The sequence below is a fragment of the Rana temporaria genome, chromosome 4 (genome assembly GCF_905171775.1).
Source record: "Rana temporaria chromosome 4, aRanTem1.1, whole genome shotgun sequence".
Taxonomy (NCBI): domain Eukaryota; kingdom Metazoa; phylum Chordata; class Amphibia; order Anura; family Ranidae; genus Rana; species Rana temporaria.
In genome coordinates this window covers 454,865,387-454,892,853 of record NC_053492.1, presented here as the reverse complement: position 1 = coordinate 454,892,853, position 27,467 = coordinate 454,865,387, and the positions used below count along the sequence as shown (strand labels likewise).

Here is a 27,467-nt window from a genome sequence, read left to right as displayed (position 1 = left end):
GGTACCTAGTTTTGACAGGTACCCACTCCCAATTCCGGGTAAGATTGCTGATCTACGTGCTTTTCCTGCTGTTCTCCTCCTTTCTCCCCGCTGCCTTCTGGGACACACACAGGCCCCAGAAGATGGCGGGACCTTTCAGAAAGCACAGCGCAACTCGCGCATGCAGAGTAGAAAAACGGCTGTGAAGCCTGAAGGCTTCACTGCCTGCACCCAAAGCCGACTAACAAATCCACCAAATACACCACTCCTAAAGCGCCCCTTCCCATTGTAATCAATGGGAAGCTCCTGCAAAGCACCTTGGCGGCACTTTTGGGCACTTTTAACCCTTCATTCGGCCACTAGCGCTTGAAAAATGCTGGTAAAGCGCCGCTAGTTCTAGATGTGCTTTACCAGCGTTTTTTGGGCTCTAAATTGTAATTCATTTTTTCCAAACTGGAGCTCCTCTTTTGAGAAGGAACAGCCAACAGAAAGAGGCGGCTGTTACATGGGGAGAGAAATGAGTGCTGACAGTGACTAGACCATGGCTGAGCCATAGGAGCCAATGCTAAGCCTATTGAACAAGCCTTGTCACTGATTCACTTGTTTGAACTAATATGGTGTACAACCACCACAATGCACCCAATCAAAACCCCACGGTAGGGGTCACCTGGTCCAACTGCCAAATAGTGTTCCAAAATGGATCCATCTCTTCAACCACCTCTGCTTTTTTGACAATTCTACACTACCCTTAGTTTTGTCCACTCACGGAAGACCCAACTTCTGGTATCTCTTAATCCAAAATCGTTATAGGGCACGCCATTTTCTGGTGGGGAGACAATGGCCAACTTTGCTACTCTTTAATGCATCGCAATGCAACCACATAACTAGCTGATTGGGTAATAAAATTACCAGGTGTACATGTGTTGCCAATAAATTCCCCATTGAAAACGTCAACTTATGACGAAACGCGCCTGGTACGGCGTGCAGTGACGTCACCGCGTTCGATGTGAAGGAGGAAGGGCTCCTCTAGTGCCGGCCTGCATCTTTTTACATGCTTTTATGAATTTGTGTTTGTAAGTACAATCTTTTTTACTAAATAAACGTTACAAAGCGGTATTATGCTATGGTCCGTTTTTGTCATCTATGATCCACGGACCATCTTGGTGAAGGAGGTAGTGATCCCTCATTAGATGATTGATCCTGTGGCTCCCGGACCCTGTGTTTAACCCACTGACGGAGACCATATCTCTTTAAGGCTGTTTTCACTTATCATTCTGGTAAGAGGCTTTCCATGTGGTGGCGGTTCTCACGGATGTTTTAAACGTTCACTGTGGTGCTGTTCGTCTCAGATGTTGACACCAGCAAGATTTATTACTTCTTGGGACATTTTTTTCACATGATTGACTTACATGTTTATCCCTTTCATGCCGACGGAACGCATATATGCGTCCTCGGCTTTCGGGGGTTATACCGGGATGATGCCTGCAGCCGCAGGCATCATCCCGGTACCGTTGTTTAGAGCCGGCGATCGGCTATCCAAACATAACAACCGATGCAGCTAAAAGCCGCTCGGTTGTTATGCCGGAGGAGCGGGAGGGGACATCCCCCCCCTCTCCCGCCGCCTCTCGCCGCTCTGACCGGGCCTCCCGTCCCACCGGGAGACCCAATCCTTGATCCGCCGCCTTCTGTGTCCAGGCGGAGACTGACACTAAGCCGTAAACGGCTTTGATTCAGTCTCCGCATTGAAAACACGGAAGCGACGTCATGACGTCACTTCCGGGTTTCTCGGCTGCCAATGGCGCCGGATTTAAAAAAGTACACAGTATCCAGAATCGCCGTTTTCGGTGATCTGAATACTTTGAAGTGCAAAGGAGGGCTCAGGGGTCTTTTAGACCCCCGATCCCTCCATAAAGAGTACCTGTCACCACCAATTACTGTCACAAGGGATGTTTACATTCCTTGTGACAGCAATAAAAGTGATCAAAATGTAAAAAAAAAAAAACACAATTTAATATTCTAAAAAAAAAAAAAAAAATTTAAAGCGCCCCCCTCCCCGCGAGCTTGCACAACAAAGAAAACGCATACGGAAGTCGCGCCTGCATATGAAATCGGTGTTCAAATCACACATGTGAGGTATCGCCGTGATCGTCAGAGCGAGAGCAATAATTCTATTACTAGACCTACTCTGTAACTCTAACCTAGTAACCGTAAAAAAAGTTTAAATCGTCGCCTATGGAGATTTTTAGGTACCGTAGTTTGTCGCAATTCCACGAGTGCGTGCAATTATAAAGCGTGTCATGCTTGGTATCTATTTACTCGGCGTAACATCATCTTTCACAATATGCAAAAAAAATTGGGCTAATTTTACTTTTTCATTTTTTTAAAATTCATGAAAGTAAATTTTTCCCAAAAAGTTGTGTTTAAAACACCGCCGCACAAATACCGTGTGACATAAAATATTGCAAACATCGCCATTTTATTCTCTAGATTCTCTGATAAAAAAAAATATATATATATATAATGTTTGGGGGTTCTAAGTAATTTTCTAGCAAAAAATATGGATTTTATCTCGTAAACACCAAATGTCATAAATAGGCATGAAAGGGATTCATGTTACCATTCATCCAGTATAAGTGCTAGTAGATTTGTGTTGGCGCAGTTTTTTCTTCTTTTGTATTTTATGTGTATCCACACCGTTTACTGCAGCCTTCTGGTTCAATATTGCCACATTATTAATTTTGGTTTGGGTTAGCGCAATTTTGCGTTTACTAGTGTATATGGTCTGGTCTTCATTGCCCCTACTTATTTTCCAATTACTAAGCACTTATGGAGACAGCGGTGAATCACCGAGCTTACATAAGAACATAAGAAACGCACCAATAAGTATTTATTATGAAGTATTTCTCAGGTCTGCATATCATTTTATTAATGAACAAAGTTACATGACCGAGAGGTCAGCCTCTGACAACTTTTAAACTAAATAAGGCCCAATGGGATCTATTAAGCTCGTGTTTTCACTAATAAAGCTTTTACAGACTCATATAAACAAGAATGATACATCGGGCTCCCTGTGTCTTGACACTTGCACCATTCATTGGGATCTCATCCAAAACGGTTCCATTAAAGCCTCTCTCCTCTTCATGGATCAGTGCCAGGGAAGGTTACAATAGCTGAGTTCGCTTTTAACTCGATTTTGTTGTCATTTATGCATTTTTATTTAGTTGCAAAAAAAAAATTCTCTCCTGATTTGTTTATTTCAATCTGCAAAAAAAGGGTTTTAGAAAAGGGTGGATGTTATTGTTTTTTTTTCCATTATAAAGGTTTTAGGACTCATCCAACAAGAAGTGATGGGCTAATGATTTGAAAGAGCCTATTTCATTCACTGGAATAAAAATTTGCTGTTATAGAGCCAAAATCCCATATGCATTAATGAAGACTGTCGTAATTGGAAAAATAGGTGTTTGCCAACTTACATGAAGTCCCATTTTTTGCTGAACGCTGATATAAACGGATGTGTCTGGCGACAAGGGGGATGTTTTTAACAGCGACTGCTGCGTGTTTGTCCCATCACTTATGAAGCTTCCAGGGTGGCATGCCAGCTTTTACATCAAAACTCAAAAGCCAATGTTCTTTTCTTTGGTGTTTCCAAAAAGTTAAACTATAGCTGTCACAACATCGGATAATTCAAACTAAGCGCATGAGAAATGCATGGCAGGGAAAAAAAATAGAACCAGATACACCATATTGTCAAAGTATTGGGACACCAGCCTTTACACTCACATAAACTTTAAAGCAGAGTTCCACATAAAAAAGTGTCACTTCTGCTGATTCGGAAGTGGGTGCAATTACCTGGATTAGACAGGGTTATGGTTAGGGGGTTAGGGTTTAGGGTTAGGGGGTTAGGGGGTTTAGGGTTAGGGTTTCCCATTGAAGAATATGGCTAGGACTCAGGAATTGGAACAGGTCAAAGGTCAGAAGGCGGGTTCCCAGAGGTCAAAGGTCACAGGGCGTGACCTTTGTACCGCCTACCTCAACTAAGTCGGGGAATGAACCCATTTAATTGTACCCACTTCCAAGCATAGTAGATAGCCGCATTATTTGCGGCTATCTACACCACGTCCGGCGTAGATCCTATCTACATCCTCCGTCGCCACCCAGAAGACAGCAGGGACCATTTGGATTGCGCAGTGCACCTCGCAAATGTGCAGTAGGGAACCAGGAAGTAAAGCCGCAAGGCTTCACTTCCTGATTCTCTTACTGAAGATGGCGACAGCAGCATCCAAGAGCCGAGGGACAGATCGGCTTTGGGCGACATCACAGGCGCCTTGGAAAGGTAAGTGTCCTTATTTTAAAAGTAATTAAAAAAAAAAAAATTGGCGGACCTCCGCTTTAAATTGATTATAAAGGCTTTTTTTTTTTAAAATAACAAACATGTCATATTTACCTCCACTGTGCAGCTCATTTTGCACAGTGTGGCCCCGATCGTCCTCTTCTGGGGTCCCTCGGCGGCTCTCACAGCTCCTCCCCGTATCCGATAACCCCCTAGGAGAAGCGCTCTCCCGGGGGGGGGGGGGTTACCTTGCGGGCGTGCTCCCAAGTCCAGCATTTGCGTTCATAGACACGAGTGCCAGACTCGACCCCGCCCCGTTGGCGTCTGAATCATTGGATTTGATTGAGAGCAGTGGGAGCCAATAGCTGCGCTGCTTTCAATCTATCCAATCAAGAGCCAGGACCCTGTGTAGAGAGGGACAATGTGTCCCCGCCGAGGGAAATACGGGGCTCAGGTAAGTAAAATGGGGGGCTTGGGGGCCGGTCACTGCAAGGTGTTTTTTCACCTCAATGCATAGGATGCATTAAAGGGTTAATAAAGGAAAAAAAAATCCTTTAAAATAACAAACATGTTATACTTACCTCCACTGTGCAGTTCGTTTTGCACAGAGTGGCCCTGATCCACGTCTTCTGTGGTCCCTCGGCGACTGTCTCTGGTCCTTCCCGCAAGAACTCATCACATTCATGCGAGAAAGCTTGCATGGTGATGAGTCCTTGCGGGCCCGCCCCTCGGCGTGATTGACAGCAGCGCCAGCCAATGGCTGCGCTGCTCTCAATCCATCCGCTCTAGCCAATCAGCGGCCATAAAACTATCCCCTATTTTGTAGACGCTATAACTTTTGCGCAAACAAATCTTATTGCGATTTTGTTTACCAAAAATATGTATAAGAATACGTATCGGCCTAAACTGAGGAAAACATTTTTTTTTTATATATATATTTTTTTTGGAGGATTTTTATTATAACAAAAAGTAAAAAATATTGCTTTTTTTTTTCAAAATTGTCACTCAAATACCACCAAAAGAAAGCTCTATTTGTGGGGAAAAAAAGGACAGAAATGTTATTTGGGTGCAACGTCGCACGACCGCGCAATTGTCAGTTAAAGCGACGCAGTGCCGAATCTCAAAAAATGGCCCGGTCATTGTGCAGCCAATTCTTCCGGGGCTGAAGTGGTTATTTTAAAATCAGCCAAATGGCTACATACACTTTTATAAAGATCAATAGGCATATAACAGTATAATACTGTAGTCACTCAGCGGGTCCCCGGTGAATGGTGCTGTGTAGATGTTCACACGAGAGGAGAGAAACAACTGGCCGGACATCGCTCTTGACGTCTCGGAACCAGCATGGAACACGCGGAGTCACATCGGAAGTGACGCCAGAACATGGCAATAACGTTTCAAAGCATCTTCATCAGATCTAATGGCTATTGATCTCTTTTTTTTCTCCCGTTTTTTTCTTTATTAAAACATGGCAATTGCTTCAACAGACTGAAACATTTAAATCCATATTACAACTTAGGTATTCTGATGTAGCAGGCTGTTCATCCACTCCGGCCGATGACGTCACACGATCGTACATGTTTCGTCAGAAATGACGTAGTCGGGGGGACTGGCTTTTTTACAGTTAAACTTCTGTACTACCAAAAATATTATGTTTTACAGAACCCCGCTCTGTTTAACACATTTATCAGTACAGGAGCTATAATAATAATAAAACAATAATAAAAGTACCTTTCTTTCTAGTACATGTATTAGTAAAAGGTGTCTTGTGTCAATAATATGAATGTTTAATCTTTTTCAAAATGTACATATACAGTATATTCTAAATATGGTTTTATATAATGCTGTATTTTATCTTCCTTGCAGAAGAATTGAAAAAGCAAACAGCCTTGAACATATTGACCAAAATGCTTTCTGGAACCTTCCGATGCTGAAATATCTGTAAGCAATATAAATATTTGCATGTATTAGCTGCATCCAATACAAGTAATCAGTGCATTTGTAACTTAAAGTGGTTTTCAGTCGTCCTGGAAATCTTGTATTTGTTTTTGCCTCCAGGTTTAAAATGTTTCTATAGCACCCCCGTCAGTTTTACTTTTCTGTTGGTGTCCTTCTTGGTAAATATCCGTTTACTTCCTGTCCAAGAAACACAACAGGAAATGAGTTTATATCTCTGTAAAGTCAGGGTAATCCCCTCTTAGACAACTGTAACCTGAGCACCCAGTTTGTTCCCAGCCTGTTTGGCAAGAGCTGAACATCATCTACAGTAGCGGGTAGGGTTACCACCTGTCTGGGATTCACCCGGACAGTTCGGGTTTGGAATCATGTGTCCGGGTTTCAAACTGCCTGAAACCCGGACACATTATTCAGGCTGGACTATGGCTTCCCAGCAGGGTTGCTGGCTCCAGTTGTCTAAGCTGAGAGTGTCTGTTACACTGCCCAAAGTCAGCACTAACAATCCCCCCACAGATGGGAGAAAAGAGAGAGCTCAATCTGCTCCTCTTCCTCCCGCCCCTACCTCTCAGTGTCTGCCCACACTCCAATCCCCGGCGCTGTGCCTCAGAAAAGGAAAGTGGGGGCCGGAAATTTGAAGTCCAGCAGCCTCAGATACATTTTTCAAATCCAGAAAGAATCCGCGCCGTAAGTTACGGCGGCGTAGTGTATCTTTGCCGGCGTAATGGCGCCTAATTCAAATGGATGTAATGGGGGCGTGTTTTATGTAAATACTTTGTGACCCGACTTTAACAACATTTTTTTTTTAACTGCGCATGCGCCGTCCCTGGGGGTATCCCAGTGCGCATGCTCGAAATTAAACCGGAACCTGCCAATGCTTACGACGGTGACGTCATTCTACGCAAATTCCTATTCGCGAACGACTTACGCAAACGACGCAAAAAATTCTAAATTGTACGCGGGAACGACGGCCATACTTAACATTGAGTACGCCTCATAATAGCAGCTTTAACTATACGTCGGAAAAAGCCGAACACAAACGGCGTAAAAAAATGCGCCGGCCGGACGTACGTTTGTGGATTGCCGTAAATAGCTAATTTGCATACTCGACGCGGATTTCGACGGAAACGCCACCTTGCGGCCGCAGAAAAATTGCATCTAAGATCCGACGGCGTACTAAGACGTACGCCTGTCGGATCGATCCCAGATGCCGTTGTATCTTGTTTTGTGGATACAAAACAAAGATACGACGCGGGAAATTTAAAATGACGCCGGTGTATCAAGAGATACGCAGGCGTAATGCTCTTGTGGATCTGCCCCTATAATTTTTGCACAAACCAATAAATATACGCTCATTGGCCCAGATTCAGGTAGCTTTGCCCCTTTTTTACGGAGGCGCAGCGCACCGTTTTGCCGCTGCGCCTCCGTAAATTTCCTGCGCTACATGCGATTCACGGAGCAGTAGCTCCGTAAATTGCGTGTGCGCAAGGACGTCATTTGCTTCAAAGTGAACGTGATTGGCGTCCAGCCGTTCACGATTCACTTACGCAAACAACGTAAAATTTAAACTTCGCGACGCGGGAATGACGGGTATACTTAGCATTGCCTGCCCCTGCTTTTAGCATGGGCAGCCTTACGCAAAAACCGCCGTACGCAAACGACGTAAACTGCGTACGCAGGGCTCGCGTAACGTTGTGAATCGGCGTTAGTATGCAATTTGCATACTATACGCTGACCACAACGGGAACGCCACCTAGCGGCCTGCGTAAGAATGCAGCCTAAGATATGAGGGCATAAGAGCCTTATGCCACGCATATCTTAGGCTGCAGTCGGCGTAACGAGCTCTCTGAATCAGGAGAAGTCGTTCCGCCGGCGATCTAGGCCATTGTGATTTTTTTTTTTTTTTTTACCCAAAATATGTAGAAGAATACATATTTGCCTAAACTGATGTAGACTGTTTTATTTTTTGGGCATATTTATTATAGTAAAACTTAAAATATATATATATATTTTTTAAATTGTCGCTCTTTTTTTGTTCATTTAGCGCAAAAAATAAAAACTGCAGATGTGATCAAATACCACAAAAAGAAAGATATATTTGTGGGGGGAAAAAGGACATCAATTTTGTTTGGGTACAACGTTACACAACCGTGAAATTGTCCCAAAAAAGTGTCAAAAGTGTCCAATCTGTCCGCCACAATGTCGCAGTCCCACAAAAAAATCACAGATTACTAGTAAAAAATAAATAAATAATAAAAATGCCACAGATTACAAGTAAAAAAAATTATAAAAATTACATAGATCTATCCACTATTTTGCAGACGCTATGGGCCAGATTCACAAAAGAGATACGATGGCGTGATCCGCCCGTCCTAACTATTCAACTGATTCATAGAATCAGTTCCGCATAGATAGCCCTAAGATCCGACAGGTGTAATTGACTTACACCGTCGGATCTTAGGCTGCAATACTTCGGCCGCCGCTGGGTGGAGTTTGCGTCGTTTTCCAGCGTCGGGTATGCAAATTAGCAGTTACGGTGATCCACGAAGCTACTCGCGTGCGTAACGTCGGTTTTTCCCGTCGCAAAGTTAAGCAATCTTTTTCATTGCTTAACTTTACACAAGCCAGGTTAAAGTATGGCCGTCGTTCCCGCGTCGAATTAGAAAAAATTTTTTTGGCGTAAGTACGTTACGCACATCGCCATTCGCAAATACGTCTGGGCGCCGTAATTTCACGCAAAGCACGTCGGGAAATTTAGGAATGGAGCATGCGCAGAACGTTCGGCGCGGGAGCGCGCCTAATTTAAATGGTATACGCCCCATTTGAATTAGGCGGACGTCTTTACGATACACCGCCGCAAGTTTACAGGTAAGTGCTTTGTGAATCAGGCACTTACGCTGAAAACTTGCGGCGGTGTAACGTAAACGGGATACGTTACGCCGCGGCGCAGGTACCTGAATCTGGCCCTATAACTTTTGTGCAAACCAATAAATATACGCTTATTGCGATTTTTTTTACCCAAAATATGTAGAAGGATACATATTGGCCTAAACTGATTTTTTTTTTCAAAATTGTCGCTTTTTTTTTGTTTATAGCGCAAACAATCAAAAAACGGCAGAGGTGATCAAATACCACCAAAAGAAAGCTCTATTTGTGAGGGGAAAAAGGACATCAATTTTGTTTGGGTACAACGTCGCACAACCGTGAAATTGTCCCAAAAATGTGTCAAAAGTGTCCAATCTGTCCGCCACAATGTCGCAGTCCCACAAAAAAATCACAGATTACTAGTAAAAAATAAATAAATAATAAAAATGCCATAAATCTATCCCCTATTTTGTAGACGCTATAACTTTTGTGCAAACCAATAAATAAACAATTATTTACCAAAAATACATAGAATACATATTGGCCTAAACTGATAAAAAAAAATTGGGGATATTAATTATAGCAAAACTTTAAAAATATATATTTTTTTATTTTTTCTAAATTTTCTCTCTTTTTTTTATTTATAGCGCAAAAAATAAAAACCTCAGAGGTGATCAAATACCACCAAAAGAAAGCTCTATTTGCAGGGAAAAAAGGACATACGTTTTGTCTGGGTACAACGTCGCAAAAATGTGTCAAAAGTGTCCGATCTGTCCACCACAATGTCGCAGTCCCACAAAAAATCACAGATTACTAGTAAAAAAATTATAAAAATGCCATAAATCTATCCCCTATTTTGTAGACGCTATCAATTTTGCGAAAAAACAATAAAAATACACTTATTGTGATTTTTTTTTTATACCAAAAATATGTAAAAGAATACATATTGGCCTAAACTGTTTAAGATTTATGGGCCTAATCCTCAAAAATCCGGCGCAACGTAACTTTTTCCATTTAAGTTACACCGCCGCAAAATTTCTACCTAAGTGCCCGATCCACAAAGCACTTACCTAGAAATTTTGAGCGGTGTAACTTAAATCCGGCCGGCGCAAGGCGTTCCTCTTCTCCAGGGGGCGATTCCCATTTAAATTAGGCGCGCTCCCTCGCCGGCCGTACTGCGCATGCTCGTGACGTCATTTTCCCGACGTGCATAGCGCGAAATTACGTTACGTCGGGCTGTGTGGATTGCGACGGGACAATAAAGTTGCGTCGGGTAAAAAAAAAGATACGGCGCCAAAAAAAAATTCTAAATTAAAAAAAAATCGCGTCGCTGGACAGAAAGGTCTGTTTTTACAAGGTGTAAACAGTTTACACCTTGTAAAAGCAGCCCTAATTTTGCGTATGCAAACTAAAACTTACAGAGAAAAAACGAAGCTGAAAAGCTTCGTGGATCTCCGTAAGTGCTAATTTGCATACCCGAGGCGGCATTTCGACACGAAATGCCCCCAGCGGCGGATGCGGTACTGCATCCTAAGATCCGGCAGTGTAAGTCCCTTACACATGTCGGATCTTCTGCCTAACTATGGAAAACTGATTCTGTGGATCAGTTCCATAGTTAGGACCAGGGATACGATGGAGTAACAGCAGTTACTCCGTCGTATCTCTTTTGAGGATTTGGCCCTATTTATTTTTTTAAATTGGGGATATTTATTATAGCAAAACTTAAAAAATATTGGGCCAGATTCACAGAAGAGATACGACGGCGTATCTCCTGATACGCCGTTGTATCTCTGAGATACGATTGTCGTATCTATGCGGCTGATTCATAGAATCAGTTACGCATAGATAGCCCTAAGATCCGACAGGTGTAATTGACTTACACCGTCGGATCTTAGGATGCAATTCTAGGCCGGCCGCTAGGTGGCGATTCCATTGCGGTCGGCGATTCACGAACGTACGCTTTACCCGTCGCTCTAACTTTACGTTGTTTCCGTCGAGATACGCCGCGTAAAACTAAGGCTGCCCTCTAGGTGGACTAGCCAATGTTAAGTATGGCCGTCGTTCCCGCGTCGAAATTTGAAAAATCACGTCGTTTGCGTAAGTCGTCTGTGAATGGCGCTAGACGCCATTTACATTAACGTTAAAACCAATAAAGTCCTTGCGACGTCATTTAGCGCAATGCACGTCAGGTAATTTTACAGACGGAGCATGCGCAGTACGTTCGGCGCGGGAACGCGCCTAATTTAAATGGTGCCCGCCCCATTTGAATTAGGCGGGCTTGCGCCTAGCGGATTTACGTTACACCGCCGCAAGTTTACAGGTAAGTGCTTTGTGAATCAGGCACTTACGCTGTAAACTTGCGGCGGTGTAACGTAAATGGGATACGTTACGACGCCACAGCGTAACGTATTTCTCTGTGAATCTGGGCCATTGTTTTTAAAAAAAAAATTAAATTGTCGCTCTTTTTTTATTTATAGCGCAAAAAATAAAAATTGCAGAGGTGATCAAATACCACCAAAAGAAAGCTCATTTTGTTTGGGTACAACGTTGCATGACCGTGAAATTGTCAGTTTAAGCGATGCAGTGCCGTATCGCAAAAAAATGGCCTGGTCATTAAAGAGGAAAATCCTTCTGGTCCTTAAGTGGTTAAATGAAATTTTATAGGTTGTTTTTTTTTTTTTTATATTTTTTTATGGTCATAAATAAACTCAAAGTGAGACATTTGCAGCGTGAAATGAATGTTTTCTGCTAAATCACGTGTTAATAAACCGTGTTGGCAGACGGGCACAAATTAAGATGTCTGTTTGCCTTGTTTGCAGATTGGAAAGTCACGATACATTTTGATACAGTATGAAATTATTCACTGTATATTTCAGCATTAATAGGGAGATCGCTAGCATGCAGCAATTACGGGGCTTTCTCTTGGCATCTGCTGTATCGCTCACTTTTCCTCGTGGACGCTGTCAACGTCAATATTAAATATTTTCTTGAGTTGCAGATGTAGCCCAACATTGCCTCTAGCCAAGTTTGATCCGGGCAACAAGCAACAACATATGCTGCTTTCCTGGAACTGTATCAATAGACTTCATTCAGGGAAAGGAAAGGCGCTCGTTTGTTTTGTATTTCGAATATCTTAAATTGTATCATCTGCATGCAAGTTGAAAGCGCGAGATTATTAGGACACAGCGCACTGCTAGGAGGATTGCCAAAAATAAGAAGTTCAGCAATCTGGCAGTTACTGACCTAATCACTGTGCCAGATAGACGCAAGGGGCACCAAGGGTGACATGGCAACTTCACCTTATGGCCCAGTGTAGAACTTCCATGGAAAAACACTGTGGAGCAGCACTTATAATGAAAGTGTTTCTAAAGCAGTTGGATAAATAATTATTCTGTATTCTTGCTACAATTCCAATTGCCTTACATTATTTAAACAGTGGCGGCTGGTGCACAACATTTTTGGGGGGCACAAACAAACTGAAAACAATTGCAGCCACTGTGCTCATCAAATGCAACCACTGTGCCATAAAACGCTACCACTGTGTCCACCAAACACAGCCAATGTGCCCATCAAACGCAGCCACTGTGCCCATCAAATGCAACCACTGTGCCATCAAATTGCTACCACTGTGCCCATCAAACACAACCACTGTGCCATAAAACGCAGCCACTGTGCCCATTAAACGCTACCACTGTGCCCATCAAACACAGGCATTGTGCCCATCAAATGCAGCAACTGTGCCCATCAAATGCAACCACTGTGCCCATGAAACGCAGCCACTGTGCCCATCAAACGCAGCCACTGTGCCCATCAAACGCAGCCACTGTGCCAATCAAATGCTGCCACTGTGCCCATCAAATGCATCCACTGTGCCATCAAATTGCTACCACTGTGCCCATCAAACGCAGCCACTGTGCCCCACCAAATGCAGCCACTGTGCCCCATCAAATGCTCCCACTGTGCCCCATCAAATGCTCCCACTGTGCCCCATCGAATGCTCCCACTGTGCCCATCGAATGCTGCCACTGTGCCCCCTCCCGGGTGACGGCGGGCAGCGAGCTGTGTCCTCCATGCTCATCAAATGCAACCACTGTGCCATAAAATGCTACCACTGTGTCCACCAAACACAGCCAATGTGCCCATCAAACGCAGCCACTGTGCCCATCAAATGCAACCACTGTGCCATCAAATTGCTACCACTGTGCCCATCAAACGCAACCACTGTGCCATAAAATGCAGCCACTGTGCCCATCAAACACAGCCACTGTGCCCAATAAACGCAGCCACTGTGCCCATCAAATGCAGCCACTGTGACCATCAAACGCAGCCACTGTGCCCCATCAAACGCAGCCACTGTGCCCCATCAAATGCTCCCACTGTGCCCATGAAACGCAGCCACTGTGCCCATCAAACACAGCCACTGTGCCCATCAAACGCAGCCACTGTGCCCCATCAAATGCTCCCACTGTGCCCCATCAAATGCTCCCACTGTGCCCATCGAATGCTCCCACTGTGCCCCATCAAATGTTCCCACTGTGCCCATCGAATGCTGCCACTGTGCCCCCTCCCGGGTGACGGCGGCGGGCAGCGAGCTGTGTCCTCCATGCTCCTCGATGTCTTCTATCATCCACTGCTCCCATCCTCTCCTAGGATTGGATGCCTGATAGGCGTCCAATCACAGCGCCTGTCGTTTAAGCCAATCAGGTGACAGGTAACAGACCTGAACACCTGATTGGCGGAGAGGCGGTTCAGTGTTAGGAAAGCGAATATTCATTCGCTTTTCTAACACAGCTGGGTGAACTGCGAGCGCCAAGCATGGTGCTCGCTGTTTACCTTTTTTGACGCCTATCATGCCTATAGCTCTAATCAGGTGTTTTCAAAACACCCCCCGCCACTTTAATTCAGGTGCCCAGTGCCCAAAAAGGGGCCTGGCACCTGAATAGGGGGTGGCAGCGGCGGCCATAGATAGATTCATGCAATGTATGAATCGATTTATTGGTGATAAAGGGGGTGGCTTGATAGAGGGAGCAGTGCCTGTGCGCCCACCGCCACTGCGTTTAACTTTTTTTTGTAGAATGTGGAAGGTGTAGGACCTTTGGCAGGGTTTTGGTTGCTCTAGGTGTTGCTGCTGGGTAGAGTCACCCTCTCTATATGTCCCGCTGACCATTGTTGCTAGAACTGAATTGAGGAAAGTTCGTTTTTTTTTAACTACACTTAAAGATGTTAATACTACAAAGGCCGGATTCAGATACGTTGGTGTATCTTTCCGGGTGGCGTAACGTAACTCAGATACGGTACGCCGCCGTAAATTTGGGCGCAAGTTCCGTATGCAGAAACAATTTGCGCCCTTAGTTACGGCGGCGTAGCGTATGTGTGTCGGCGTAATGATGTGGGCGTGTTTTATTCAAATGAATGGTGACCCCGCGTATTTTACATTTTTTACGAACGGCGCATGCGCCGTTCGTGAAAGAATCCCAGTGCGCATGCTCGAAATTACGCCGCAAAGCCTCATTGGTTTCTACGTGAACGTAACTTACGCAAAGCCCTATTCGCAAATGACTTACGCAAACGATTTAACATTTTCAAAACTCGGCGCGGGAACGACGTCCATACTTAACATTAGCTACGCCTCATATAGCAGGGGTAACTTTACGCCGGAAAAAGCCTAACGTAAACGACGTAAAAAATGCGCTGGCCGGGCGTACGTTTCTGAATCAGCGTATCTACCTAATTAGCATATTCATCGCGTAACTATACGGAAGCGCCACCTAGCGGCCAGCGTGATTATGCAGCCTAAGATACGACAGTGTAAGACACTTACGCCGATCGAATCTTAGGGAAATCTATGCGTAACTGATTCTCTGAATCAGTCGCATAGTTACGACCACGCACACTCAGAGATACGACGGCGTATCTCCTTTCTGAATCCGGGCCAAAGTCTTTTCCTCTGTCTCCATTCATTGGAGGAGAAGCAAGTCAGAACAGGACTTTAACAACTTCAGTACCAACCACTTTCACCCCCTTCCTGCATGCGAGGTCATGCAACGCTGTACCCAAATTAAATTATTTTGAGACCAATAGAGCTTTCTTTTGGTGGTATTTAATCACCACTGGGTTTTTTTTTGCTAAGAAAATTAAAAAAGACCAAAAAGTTTGAAACACTTTCCCCGACTTAGTTGGGGTAGGCGGTACACCTTAGTGGGGGTGGGTCAGCCACACCCCCTGACCTTTGACCTCTGGGAAACCGCCTTCTGACCTTTGACCTCTGAGGGAGGTCCCTGTTCCAATTCCTGAGTCCTAGCCTTATTCTTCAATGGGAAACCCTAACCCCAACCCCTAACCCTTTACCCTTTCTCCTTTCTGGTGTGCTCTGATGAGGTTGCACTCATAATAGGCGGGGACACCAAACATCCAGTCCCCCGACATTACAGGGAATTCCATCATAGAAACCCCAAAGGGACACAATTTGTTGTCATCGATAAATATACTCCTCCATGGAGAGGTGGAGCCATGACTAGGGGGGTCTCCCGCCTAGAGACATTCTGGATATACGAACTTCAGACATATACCCCGTTCGGAATGAACGACGAATGGGATATAAATTCTTTTATTAATATGTCATGAGCTATTCATATTATTTGTTCTATTTTCTGGGTCTTTGGAAATTCAATATATACGCGCAATAATCACATACGCGCTTAATGTTTTATTCTGGATTCTGTTATATTTACAATCATTTATGCTATGAGAGTCAATGTATATGGTGATCTGACTCACACTAAACATGAGGCATTTTTTTGATCACATGAGGTAGTAGGGATATATTTTGTGCTTTTTTTTATATATGCGATTCTAACACATTTGTTTTTAGCGATAATCTATATATACATTTATTTATACAAGATCGCAATTTTAACATATTAAATACATGTTCTAAATAAACTCTTTTTTTAACACTAATTGTTTCTGATCTGGAGTGGATGTCAATTTCCATCTCCAGCGCAGAATCGATACTTTTAAGTTTTTATTTTTATTTATTTTTTATGACTGGCCCTTATAGTTGATGTGCCGCTGATGGGAGTATTAACACTACCCATTTATACTGCGCTTTGCAATAGACATTATTTTTGTGATTCTCCGTTTATTTTTGTGCCCCATTTTTTCATTTGTTTGATTAGACATGCGACTCCTCTCTACGGGCGCCGCTCTGACCAATCACGGATGACCTCTCTCATAATGAGGCTTGGCGCGCACGCATGCGCACTTTAGCTACCAGACATCCGGGTTCCTCAGAGCGAGGCCTGGTCTGCAGGCGCGCTCTCACTGGACACTACACGGCAGCCTCTATCTATTCAGAGTGAGGCTTGGCTATCGCGCACGCGCGGTAGCATAGTGTAATCCACGACACACAAACAATACATGGTTACTATGCTCTGCCGTGCTTGTTAGCACATGCAAACGAGGCTTGGCTCTGGCGCACGCGCGGTCGCATCTGTCGTCCGTGGCATGGTAAATTTTCACAGTTTGCCTCAACTATTATTTATTTTATACATTTCAAGTATTTTAATGGCCAGTGCATTTCATTTTGTTTCATTTTACTCAGTATGTCCATGTTACACTCCTAATGACTACATTCCAAATGTAACAGCCACGTTAAAGACACTATACCCATATTCTCTGTGAGGTTCCTGTTTCATATAGAGGCTTGGAGTGCAAACTGCAGGTTCCTGTTTCATATAGAGGCTTGGAGTGCAAACTGCAGGTTCCTGTTTCATATAGAGGCTTGGAGTGCAAACTACAGGTTCCTGTTTCATATAGAGGCTTGGAGTGTAAACTGCAGCGCCATCTTGGATAGGTGATGTGCTGTCTGTGATTGCTGATTGTTTGGGGTGAGTCAGATCTTCATTTGATTGGATGTGATTACATGGACTACACATATATTGGAGTGGGCTGCAGTGGAGAGACACCCCAGACGATGTGCTTTTGACCACGAAACGCGTCGGGAGGACTCCACTGTCGCCCCATTTACATGCAAGAGCTCTTTTACTTCCAGCCAAATGTAAGTTTGTTAGCTGTGAATAAACACGTATTTTTTCTTTTATACGGAGTTACGCTATGTGGCCACTTCTCTTTATTTTTCTCTATGCACCACTAACACACTGAGCCAATTGGTTTTGGGATACCAACATCAGTATAGCTTCCGGCTTACTCCTGGGGACCTATTCCATATAAGGACCTACCCAACAGTTGGACCTACGCTTCCTGCCAAGGATTGCTGTTTGACAACCGTCATATAAAGCCTTGACTGACCTCTTTTGGCATATGCCACCAGTGGTCAACAAGTTCCGGTAAGCCTGCACTTTTTCCGGTGATGGGATTGTCACGTTAAAGGAGTCACGCTTTTTCTATTTATTCACCTTTTCACTTGAATGACTTGTGGATGTTGATGAACTTTGCTACATACCTCGGATCATCACACTTAGGAGTTTTTGTTGGACTTTGTTTTTATGTTTGATACCACCTTAGGTGCATCAGTTCACGTGCCAGTTGGCACTGTTGTCACCCCTCGTTACAGAGGAATCTCACATGTTTCACAATTTGTGTCTAACATTTATTAATGTTATATGTGTTTTATTTTTTACTATACACATTTTTTGGTATTTTGATATTCATTTATTAATTTTAGCGCTACACATACGTATTTTTTTGATGAGGCTGCACTGACAGGCATTGATAGGCTGCACTGATGAGGTGGCACTAAAGGCCACTGTTGAGGTGGCACTAATATGCAGCACTGATGAGCACTGGTAGGTGGCACTGATGGGCACTGTTGGGCGGTACTAATAAGTAGGCACAGATGGGCACTAAAAGGCAGCACTGACTGGCATCACTGATGGGCACTGGGATCAAAAAATAAATAAAAAACCCTGATCACCTTCTAGGGGTAGTACAGTGTTACTATGGCAACACTGAATCGCTCTGGTCACTGTAGGTAAAAAAAGAAAAACATGTAATAAAAAAGAAAAATAGATTTAAAACATTTGCTTTCTTTTAATATAGGCGCTGATTGCCGCCATGACTAAAAAAAAAAAAAATGTAACAGAATACATGTTGGCCTACATTTATGAAGAAATTCGATTAAAAAAAATGATATATTTAATAGCAGAATGTAAAAAAAATGGGATTAAAAAATAAATAAAAAAAATTGTCTTTTTCGGTTTATAGCACAAACAAAACACGCAGAAGTGATCAAATACCACCAAAAGAAAGCTCTATTTATGGGGGGGGGGGGAGGGGGGACAGTGTTGCATGACCGCGCAATTGAAATATTCAGTCCTTTGAGAAAATAGTTATTTTTGTTTTTTTACATATTGCAAATATTTAGTAACAGATGGCGCAGGTGAAAGGATTAATGTTCTATTGATGTTATAGGAGCCAGGTAGCCGCTTATAGAGCACAGCATTGTGGGGGACATCATACTGCATATATGTCAACTTCTCCAAAATCATATTATTCCTGTACTGAGGGATTACTGCTAAATAAAGGTTTGTCTGTCACAGTATATAGATAATTTCTGCATGTTTCTCAAAGGCATTAATGTAGGCAGTGCTATCAGGCGCAAGCAGCGTTATCAGTCCAGAGCGGTGCTGCTGCGGTCTGCTTGTCATCTCTTGATATGAGGTCTGGTCTGGTGAAGACGGGTTACAGATTCAAAGTCAAACCTTTCTGTGTTTTCAGGGTTAAATAGCTTCTCCCTGAGATCAGACTTATTTTAGACATACATGAAAAGAAGAAAACCAGGGGACTTTAAAGGTGTCAAATAAATAAATAATTGAATTAAAAAAAAAAATATATATATATATATATATATATATATATAAATTGTATTATTAACATTACAAATTCATAAAAACTCCAATAATTACATGAAGTTTTAGATAGAAACAATCAATCAAATCTATCTAAAACTTCATGGCCCGGATTCAGAGAGATCGGCGCGTCTTTAGATAGGCGTAGCGCATCTCATATGCGCTACGCCGACGTAACATTGAGAGGCAAGCTGAGTATTCACAAAGCACTTGCTCCCATATTTACGCCAGCGTAACGTAAATGGGCCTGCGTAATTCAAAGTAGCAAGGCAGTGGGCGTGTTGTATTATAATGAAGCGTGACCCCATTTAAATGCATGGCCGAACGAACGGCGCATGCGCACGCATTCTCAGAATCACGTCAAATTTACTCCCTAAGATACGCCGGGTTCATTCATGCAACGTGAACGTAACCTACGCCCAGCCCCATTCACGTACGACTTACGTAAATGACGTAAAATACGACGCTGTTCCCGCGCCCATACCTTAACATGACTTACCCCTGCTTTATGAGGGGTAAACTTACGCCGGACGTATGCCTTACGTAAACGGCATAGCTTACTGCGACGGGCGCAAGTACGTTTGTGAATCGGCGTATCTAGCCCCTTGCGGCCAGCGTAAATATGCACCCAAGATACAACGGCGTAGGAGAATTACGTCGGTCGTATCTTGCCAAAATTCAGGCGTATCTGCTTTCCTGAATAAGCGTATAGATACAACGGCGCACATTTTGACTTACGACGGCGTATCTGGAGATACGTCGTCGTAAGTCCTTTCTGAATCCGGGCCAATGTAATTATTCCAATCTTGTTGTTATCTTGTTATATTTTTTTAACATTCAATTCATACAGCACTTTAAAGTCTCCTGAAGAAGCTCATTCAGAGTGAAACATGTAGAGCGGTAGTGTCTGTATTTGTATATGAAATGATTAAACAGTACTACAAGGAATTTTTATGAATTTTTAATGTTACTAAGAAAATGTATATATTTTTCTAAAAAATGCAATTATTTATTGATTTGACACCTTTAAAGTCATGTGGTTTTCTCCTTTTCGTGTATTCTTCATAAAAAATGGGATGTGGTGTCCACTGTGATCCCATCACCCTTATCTCTTTATAAACTTATTTTAGACATCATGCTGCCCTGGGTAACACCTGAATGCTGATACCTTTTTCACCAGTTCACCTCTAGAGTAATAAAAAAAAAAATGTTTTTTTTGTCAATAAAATTATATAAATTATATAGACCTGGCCAAATATTGCTGTGTGCCGTTAAACCTTAAATAAAGTTTGATGAAAAATTATTTAAACCACCAGAATGTTATATATTTTCTAAAAAAGCCCTGTAGAATAAAAAAAAATGATAGATGCAAATTCTTATGTCACGTGATGTTTGTAAATAAAAATTTTCAGTTAAAAAATATAATACATTAAAAATATTATACAATATAATACTAGTTTTTTAAAAATAAAATATAAAAGATGAGGTTATGTAGAGTAAATAGATACCAAACAAGTCAAGTCTTAACCACTTGACCCTCGGAAGATTTACCCCCCTTCGTAACCTGGTCATTTTGTGCGATACAGCACTGCGTTACGTTAACTGTCGTGCGACACTCTACCCAAATAAAATGTATGCCTTTTTTTCCCACTGAACAGAGCTTTCTTTTGGTGGTATTTGATCACCCCTGCGTCTTTTTTTTTTTGCTAACATAGGCCCAGATTCTCAAAGGGCTTATGATGGCGCAACGCCATGTACGCCGTCTTAAGTCCTAATCTGGGCCGTCGTATCTATGCGACTGATTCTTAGAATCAGTTACGCATAGATAACCATTAGATCCGACAGGCATAAGGCTCTTACGCCGTCGGATCTTAAATGCAAATTTTTTTTGTCCGCTAGGTGTCGCCTCCGTCATTTTCCCCGTCGAGTATGCAAATTAGCTAGATACGCGAATTCCCGAACGTACGCGTGGCCGACGCAATAAAGTTACGATGTTACGTTAGGCTTGCCCCGGCGTAAAGTTGCCCCTGCTATATGAGGCGCAACCAATGTTAAGTATGGCCATGGTTCCCGCGTCGAAATTTGAAAAGTTACGTTGTTTGCGTAAGTCGTCCGTGAATGGGGCTGGATGCCATTTACGTTCACGTCGAAACCAATGACGTCCTTGCGACGTCATTTGGAGCAATGCACCCTGGGATATTTTACAGACGGCGCAGTACGTTCGGCACGGGAACGTGCTTAATTTAAATACTACACGCCCCCTACCCGCCTAATTTGAATTAAGCGGGCTTGCGCCGGGTGATTTACGCTACGCCGCCGCAACTTTACACGCAATTGCTTTGTGAATAAAGCACTTGCCTGTAAAACTTGCGGCGGCGTAACGTAAATGAGATACGTTACGCCCGCACAGTTTTGCGCGATTCTACGAGAATCTGGGCCATAGTGTGTGCACCGCTCAGGCGAGTAATAGACAGTTATCCGATGCAGGTGCTCGCCTCGGCTCACCACCGCCAACTTTTCACATAAAGAAAGGAAATGGCTATGCAACCAAGCTGGAGCAATTACAATCCTTTCTTCCTCACCATGCCAGACAAACAGGAAGACCGTTGACGTGTTTCACATGGACAATTTACACTTACTTATAACCCTTCTGAATAAGCACGAATTGTCCGTGTGGAACGCGTCAATGGTGTTCCTGTTTGTCTGTCATGGTGACGAAGAAAGGAATTTAATTGCTCCAGCACCGTTGTGGTGTGCGGCCATTTCCTTTTCTTTATCTGCTTTTATTTTTTGCACTAAAAACAAAAAAAGACCGACAATTTAATTTTTTTTTTTTTTTTTTTACTTTCTGCTTTAAAACACATCCAATAAAATGTAAAACAAATTTCATCATGAATTTAGACAAATGTGTATTCTGCTACAGGTTTTTGGTAAAAACAAAAATCCCAATAAGCGTATATTGATTGGTTTGCACAAATGTTATAGCGTCTACAAAATAGGGGATATATGTAAAGAATTTGTAATTTTATTTTACACGCACATGAACTTTAAAGGGGTTATAAAGGTAAAAAAAAAATCCCTAAATAGCTTCCTTTACCTTAGTGCAGTCCTCCTTCACTTACCTCATCCTTCCATTTTGTTTTTAAATGTCCTTATTTCTTCTGAGAAATCCTCACTTCCTCTTCTTCTGTCTGTAACTCCACACAGTAATGCAAGGCTTTCTTCCTGGTGTGGAGAAAGCCTCTTGAGGTGGGGAGCAGGAGTGTCAGGACGCCCACTAACTCACAGCTCCTTTCTCTATCTGCAAAGTAGGGAGTGTCCTGACTTGCCTGCTCGCCCCCTCCCCCCTCAAGAGGCTTTCTCCACACCAGGGAGAAAGCCTTGCATTACTGTGTGGAGTTACAGACAGAAGAACAGGAAGTGAGGATTTCTCAGAAGAAATAAGGACATTTAAAAGCAAAATGGAAGGATGAGGTAAGTGAAGGAGGACTGCACTAAGGTAAAGGAAGCTATTTAGGAAAAAATGATTTACCTTTACAACCCCTTTAATGGCATCCCAGTCTTAGTCTGTAGGGAACAATATTGAGTTGGCCCACCCTTTGCAGCTATAACAGCTTCAACTCTTCTGGGAAGGCTGTCCACAAGGTTTAGGCCTCGTACACGATCGAGAATGGTCTGATGGACCGTTTTCATCGGACCAAACCGATCGTGTGTGGGCGCCATCGGTTGATTATCCATAGGTTAAAAAAAGCCAACTTGTTTTAAATTTAACCGATGGATACCTAACCAATAGAAAAAAAAAACGATCGTTAGTAGACACGACCATCGGTTAAAAATCCACGCATTCTTAGAATCAAGTCGACGCATGCCTGGAAGCATTGAACTTCGTTTTTTTCAGCACGTCATTGTGTTTTACGTCACCGCGTTCTGACACGATCGTTTTTTTAACCGATGGTGTGTAGGCACAACTGACCATCAATCAGCTTCTTCGGTTAACTGATGAAAACGGTCCATCGGTCCGTTCTCATCGGATGGACCGATCGTGTGTACGAGGCATTAGGAGTGTGTCTATGGGAATGTTTGCCAGGCCTTCTTGTCCAACACCAGAGCCTAACCTCACAAATGCACTTCAGGAAGAATGGTCAAACATTCCCATAGACACACTCCTAAACCTTGTGGACAGTCTTCCCAGAAGAGTTGAAGCTGTTTATAGCTGCAAAGGGCGGGCCAACTCAATATTGAACCCTACGGACTAAGACTGGGATGCCATTAAAGTTCATGGGGCAGATCCACGTACCTCGGCGCTTCTCTCCGCCGGGCACAGCGTATCTAAGATACACTACGCCGCCGTAACTTTTTTTTTTTTTCGAATCCTCAAAGAATTTGCGCCGTAAGTTACGGCGGCGTAGTGTATCTTTGGCGGCGTAAAGGGCGCAGAATTCAAATGGCTGTGATGGGGGCGTGTTTTATGTAAATACGTCGTGACCCGACACCAAACAACGTTTTTTTTTAACGGCGCCGTCCGTGGGGGTATCCCAGTGCGCATGCTCGAAATTAAACCGGAACAAGCCAATGCTTCCGACAGTGACGCCATTCTACGCAAATCCCTATTCTCGAACGACTTACGCAAACAACGTAAAAAATAAAATTTTGACGCAGGAACGACGGCCATACTTAACATTGAGTACGCCACCATATAGCAGCTTTAACTATACGCCGTAAAAAGCCGAATGCAAACGACGTAAAAAAATGCGCCGGCCGGACGTACGTTCGTGGATTGCCGCAACTAGCTAATTTGCATGCTCGACGCAGAATTCGACGGAAACGCCACCTAGCGGCTGGCGAAAAAAATGCCTGTCGGATCGATCCCAGATGCCGTCGTATCTTGTTTTGAAGATACAAAACAAAGATACGACGCTGGAACTTTAAAATTATGCCGGCGTATCAATAGATACGCCGGCGTAATTCTTTTGTGGATCTGCCTCTATGTGTGTGTAAAGGCGGGTGTCCCAATACTTTTGACAATATAGTGTATATGTATTCTAGTTGCCCTTTAAATAGAATCTCTAGACTATAAAAATGAATAAAACTGATTTATAGCCTGAGATGACAAAAAATCTGTACATAGATATATATATTTTGTCCCATAACTCAGGGGGTAAGAGTTTAGCCAGAGGCCTCTGCAGAAAAGATATTAATAATGAAAACTTGAACTTCGCAATCCATTCCTGACAGACGGGCCATTGCTGCGCAGAGAAAAGAAGATTCCATTCCTTCTGTGAGACACGAGGAGTCATTTCCAAAAATAGCTGAACAAACTAAGCCAACTTGGCACTATTGTTGCAAATAATTATGAAATCAGATTAATGTTGGTAGTATTCATCCTGACAGAGTCAGGCATTTAAACCACTTTGCATTTCTTGTTCTCGTAACAAAAGGCTCAGAGGCGGGGGCAGCGGGGTGTTCCAGCGCTAGACAGAAACTGTGCATTGCCATCCAATTAGGAGTAATACCAAATAATGACGATTCAATCCACTTTCAGGTTTATTTAACAAAAGGCAAGAGTGAAATATTGCCAGCCCCTGAAACCAATCAGAATTGATTAAAGCGGTACTGAAGTGGTAGTGATTAAAATGTTGCAGATAAACAGGTACAAGTTAAAGGGGTTTTAACGGAAACCATTTTTTTTCATAATAAGCAGCATCCTTTACCTGCAGACATTCCTCTTTTCACTTCCTCATTGTTCGTTTTTGCTCAGAAGTTGCTCTATTTCTTCTCTGTTCTGTTCACTTCCTGCTTGTCTGATTGTTACTCACCACCGTCAAGGGAGGCTTTACTGCGGTGGTGAGTAACGTGCTCACCCCCTCCTGGGAACTACGGGCTAGATTCAGGCAGATTTGCCTATTGTTACGGCGGCGCAGCGTATCGTATTTACGCTGCGCCGCAGTAAGTTAGAGAGGCAAGTGCTGTATTCACAAAGCACTTGCCTCCTAGGTTACGGGGGCGTATCGTAAATGGGGCCGGGGTAAGCGCGCCTAATTCAAATGAGGATGAGGGGGGCATGTTTTATTCAAATTAATGGTGACCCCGCGTATTTTACGTTTTTTAAAAACGGCGCAGTTCATGAAAGAATCCCAGTGCGCATGCTCGAAATTCCACCGCAAATCGTCATTGGTTTCGACGTGAACGTAAATGACGTCCAGCCCTATTCGCGAACGACTTACGCAAACGACGTAAAAAATTAAAAAATCGAAGCGGGAACGACGTCCATACTTAACATTGGCTGCGCCTCCTAATAGCAGGAGTAACCTTACGCCGAAAAAGCCTAACGTAAACGACGTAACAAAATTGTGCCGGGCGTACGTACGTTTGTGAATCGGCGTATCTAGGTCATTTGCATATTCTACGCCGAAAACAACGGAAGCGCCCCTAGCGGCCAGCGTAAAATTGCACACAATTATACGCCGCCGTATTCAAGTTACGTCGGCGGAGGAAGCCTATTTTTTCGACGTATCTGCCTTCGAGAATCGGCGTAAAGATACGACGGCGCCGATTTGAAATTACGGCGGCGTATCTGGAGATACGCCGCCGTAACTTGTTGCTGAATCTAGCCCAACATCTGTGCGGCAGGACGCTCTCTATGTGTTAGAGACTTCAAGGAGGTGTGAATTACTGGGCGTACCGCAATGCATACTGGGAAATGTAGTTCTTACATGAACGAGCGATGCAAACCAGGAAGTGAATGAGAGAACAGAAACTAGAACGCCGGAGGTGATATAGATGAAGGAATTTAATAGGTATTTACTCGTTTTTTTAACAGAATCATTACACTATTCTGTCTGTCTACCTTGCAGACATTAATTTTAGGCAAAAAATGTTTTTCCTTTAGTGACCCTTTAAGTTAGAGGGTTTGTTTCATTTCTGTGCGTCACCTGAAGCCAGTCAGTTCATTGAGTATATGTCAGAGCATACCAGCTCTGTGCAACGGTTTTACATAGAGCTGCCCAGATCCTCTTCTTCTTGGGTCCCCCTCCAGCGCTCCTGGCCTCTCCTCTTCTCTGAGTGTCCCCATGGCAAGCTGCTTCCTATGGGGGCACTCGTGCATGCTCACTCCAGAGCCCTGCCCTGTATGTCCATAAGACACACAGAACGGGGCTCGTAAGTATAATAAGTTTGTTAACCCCTTCCCGACCGCCGCATGTACATATACGTCGGCAGAATGGCACGTACAGGCAGATTGGCGTACCTGTACGTCCCTGCCTAGACGTGGGTGGGGGGTCCGATCGGGACCCCCCCCCGCGACTTGCGGCGGTCGGGTCCCCTCGGGGAGCGATCCGGGACGACGGCGCGGCTATTTGTTTATAGCCGCTCCGTCGCGATCGCTCCCCGGAGCTGAAGAACGGGGAGAGTCGTATGTAAACACGGCTTCCCCGTGCTTCACTGTGGCGGCGCATCGATCGAGTGATCCCTTTTATAGGGGAGACTCGATCGATGACGTCAGTCCTACAGCCACACCCCCCTACAGTTGTAAACACACACTAGGTGAACCCTAACTCCTACAGCGCCCCCCTGTGGTTAACTCCCAAACTGCAAACTGTCATTTTCACAATAAACAATGCAATTTAAATGCATTTTTTGCTGTGAAAATGACAATGGTCCCAAAAATGTGTCAAAATTGTCCGAAGTGTCCGCCATAATGTCGCAGTCACGAAAAAAATCACTGATCGCCGCCATTAGTAGTAAAAATAAAAAAAATTAATAAAAATGCAATAAAACTATCCCCTATTTTGTAAACGCTATAAATTTTGCGCAAACCAATCGATAAACGCTTATTGCGATTTTTTTTACCAAAAATAGGTAGAAGAATACGTATCGGCCTAAACTGAGGGGAAAAAAAATGTTATATATGTTTTTGGGGGATATTTATTATAGCAGAAAGTAAAAAATATTGAATTTTTTTCATAATTGTCGCTCTATTTTTTTTTATAGCGCAAAAAATAAAAACCGCAGAGGTGATCAAATACCACCAAAAGAAAGCTCTATTTGTGGGGAAAAAGGACGCCAATTTTGTTTGGGAGCCACGTCGCACGACCGCGCAATTGTCTGTTAAAGCGACGCAGTCCCGAACTGTAAAAACACCTTGGGTCTTTAGGCAGCATTATGGTCCGGGGCTTAAGTGGTTAAAGATAAAGATGAGGATGGTGTGCTTATTAAATAATGTGCCATAAAGTAATATACTCAAAGAATGCATTGCATGAATCTATCTATGGTCACCGCTGTCACCCCCTATTCAGGTGCCAGCCCCTTTCCGGGCCCCGGGCGCCTGAATTACAGCGACGGGGTATTTTTTGGAAGCACCTGATTAGAGCCATAGGCTTCTACAGGCGTCCAAAAAGGTGAAGAGCGGGTGCCATGATGGGCGCTCGCAGTTCACTCAGCGTTGTGTTAGGAAAGTGAATGAATTTTCGCTT

At 43.5% G+C, this 27,467-nt stretch overlaps 1 protein-coding gene across 2 annotated transcripts in view; it reads left to right on the top strand.

Annotated features, from left to right (window-relative positions):
• FSHR (follicle stimulating hormone receptor) overlaps positions 1-27,467 on the top strand; it is a 182,975-nt gene that overhangs the window by 121,466 nt on the left and 34,042 nt on the right. For both annotated transcript variants that reach the window (XM_040351600.1, XM_040351599.1), the window contains exon 4: positions 6,176-6,250. In XM_040351600.1, the coding sequence (XP_040207534.1) occupies positions 6,176-6,250 (75 nt within the window). The remainder of the gene's footprint in view (positions 1-6,175; positions 6,251-27,467) is intronic.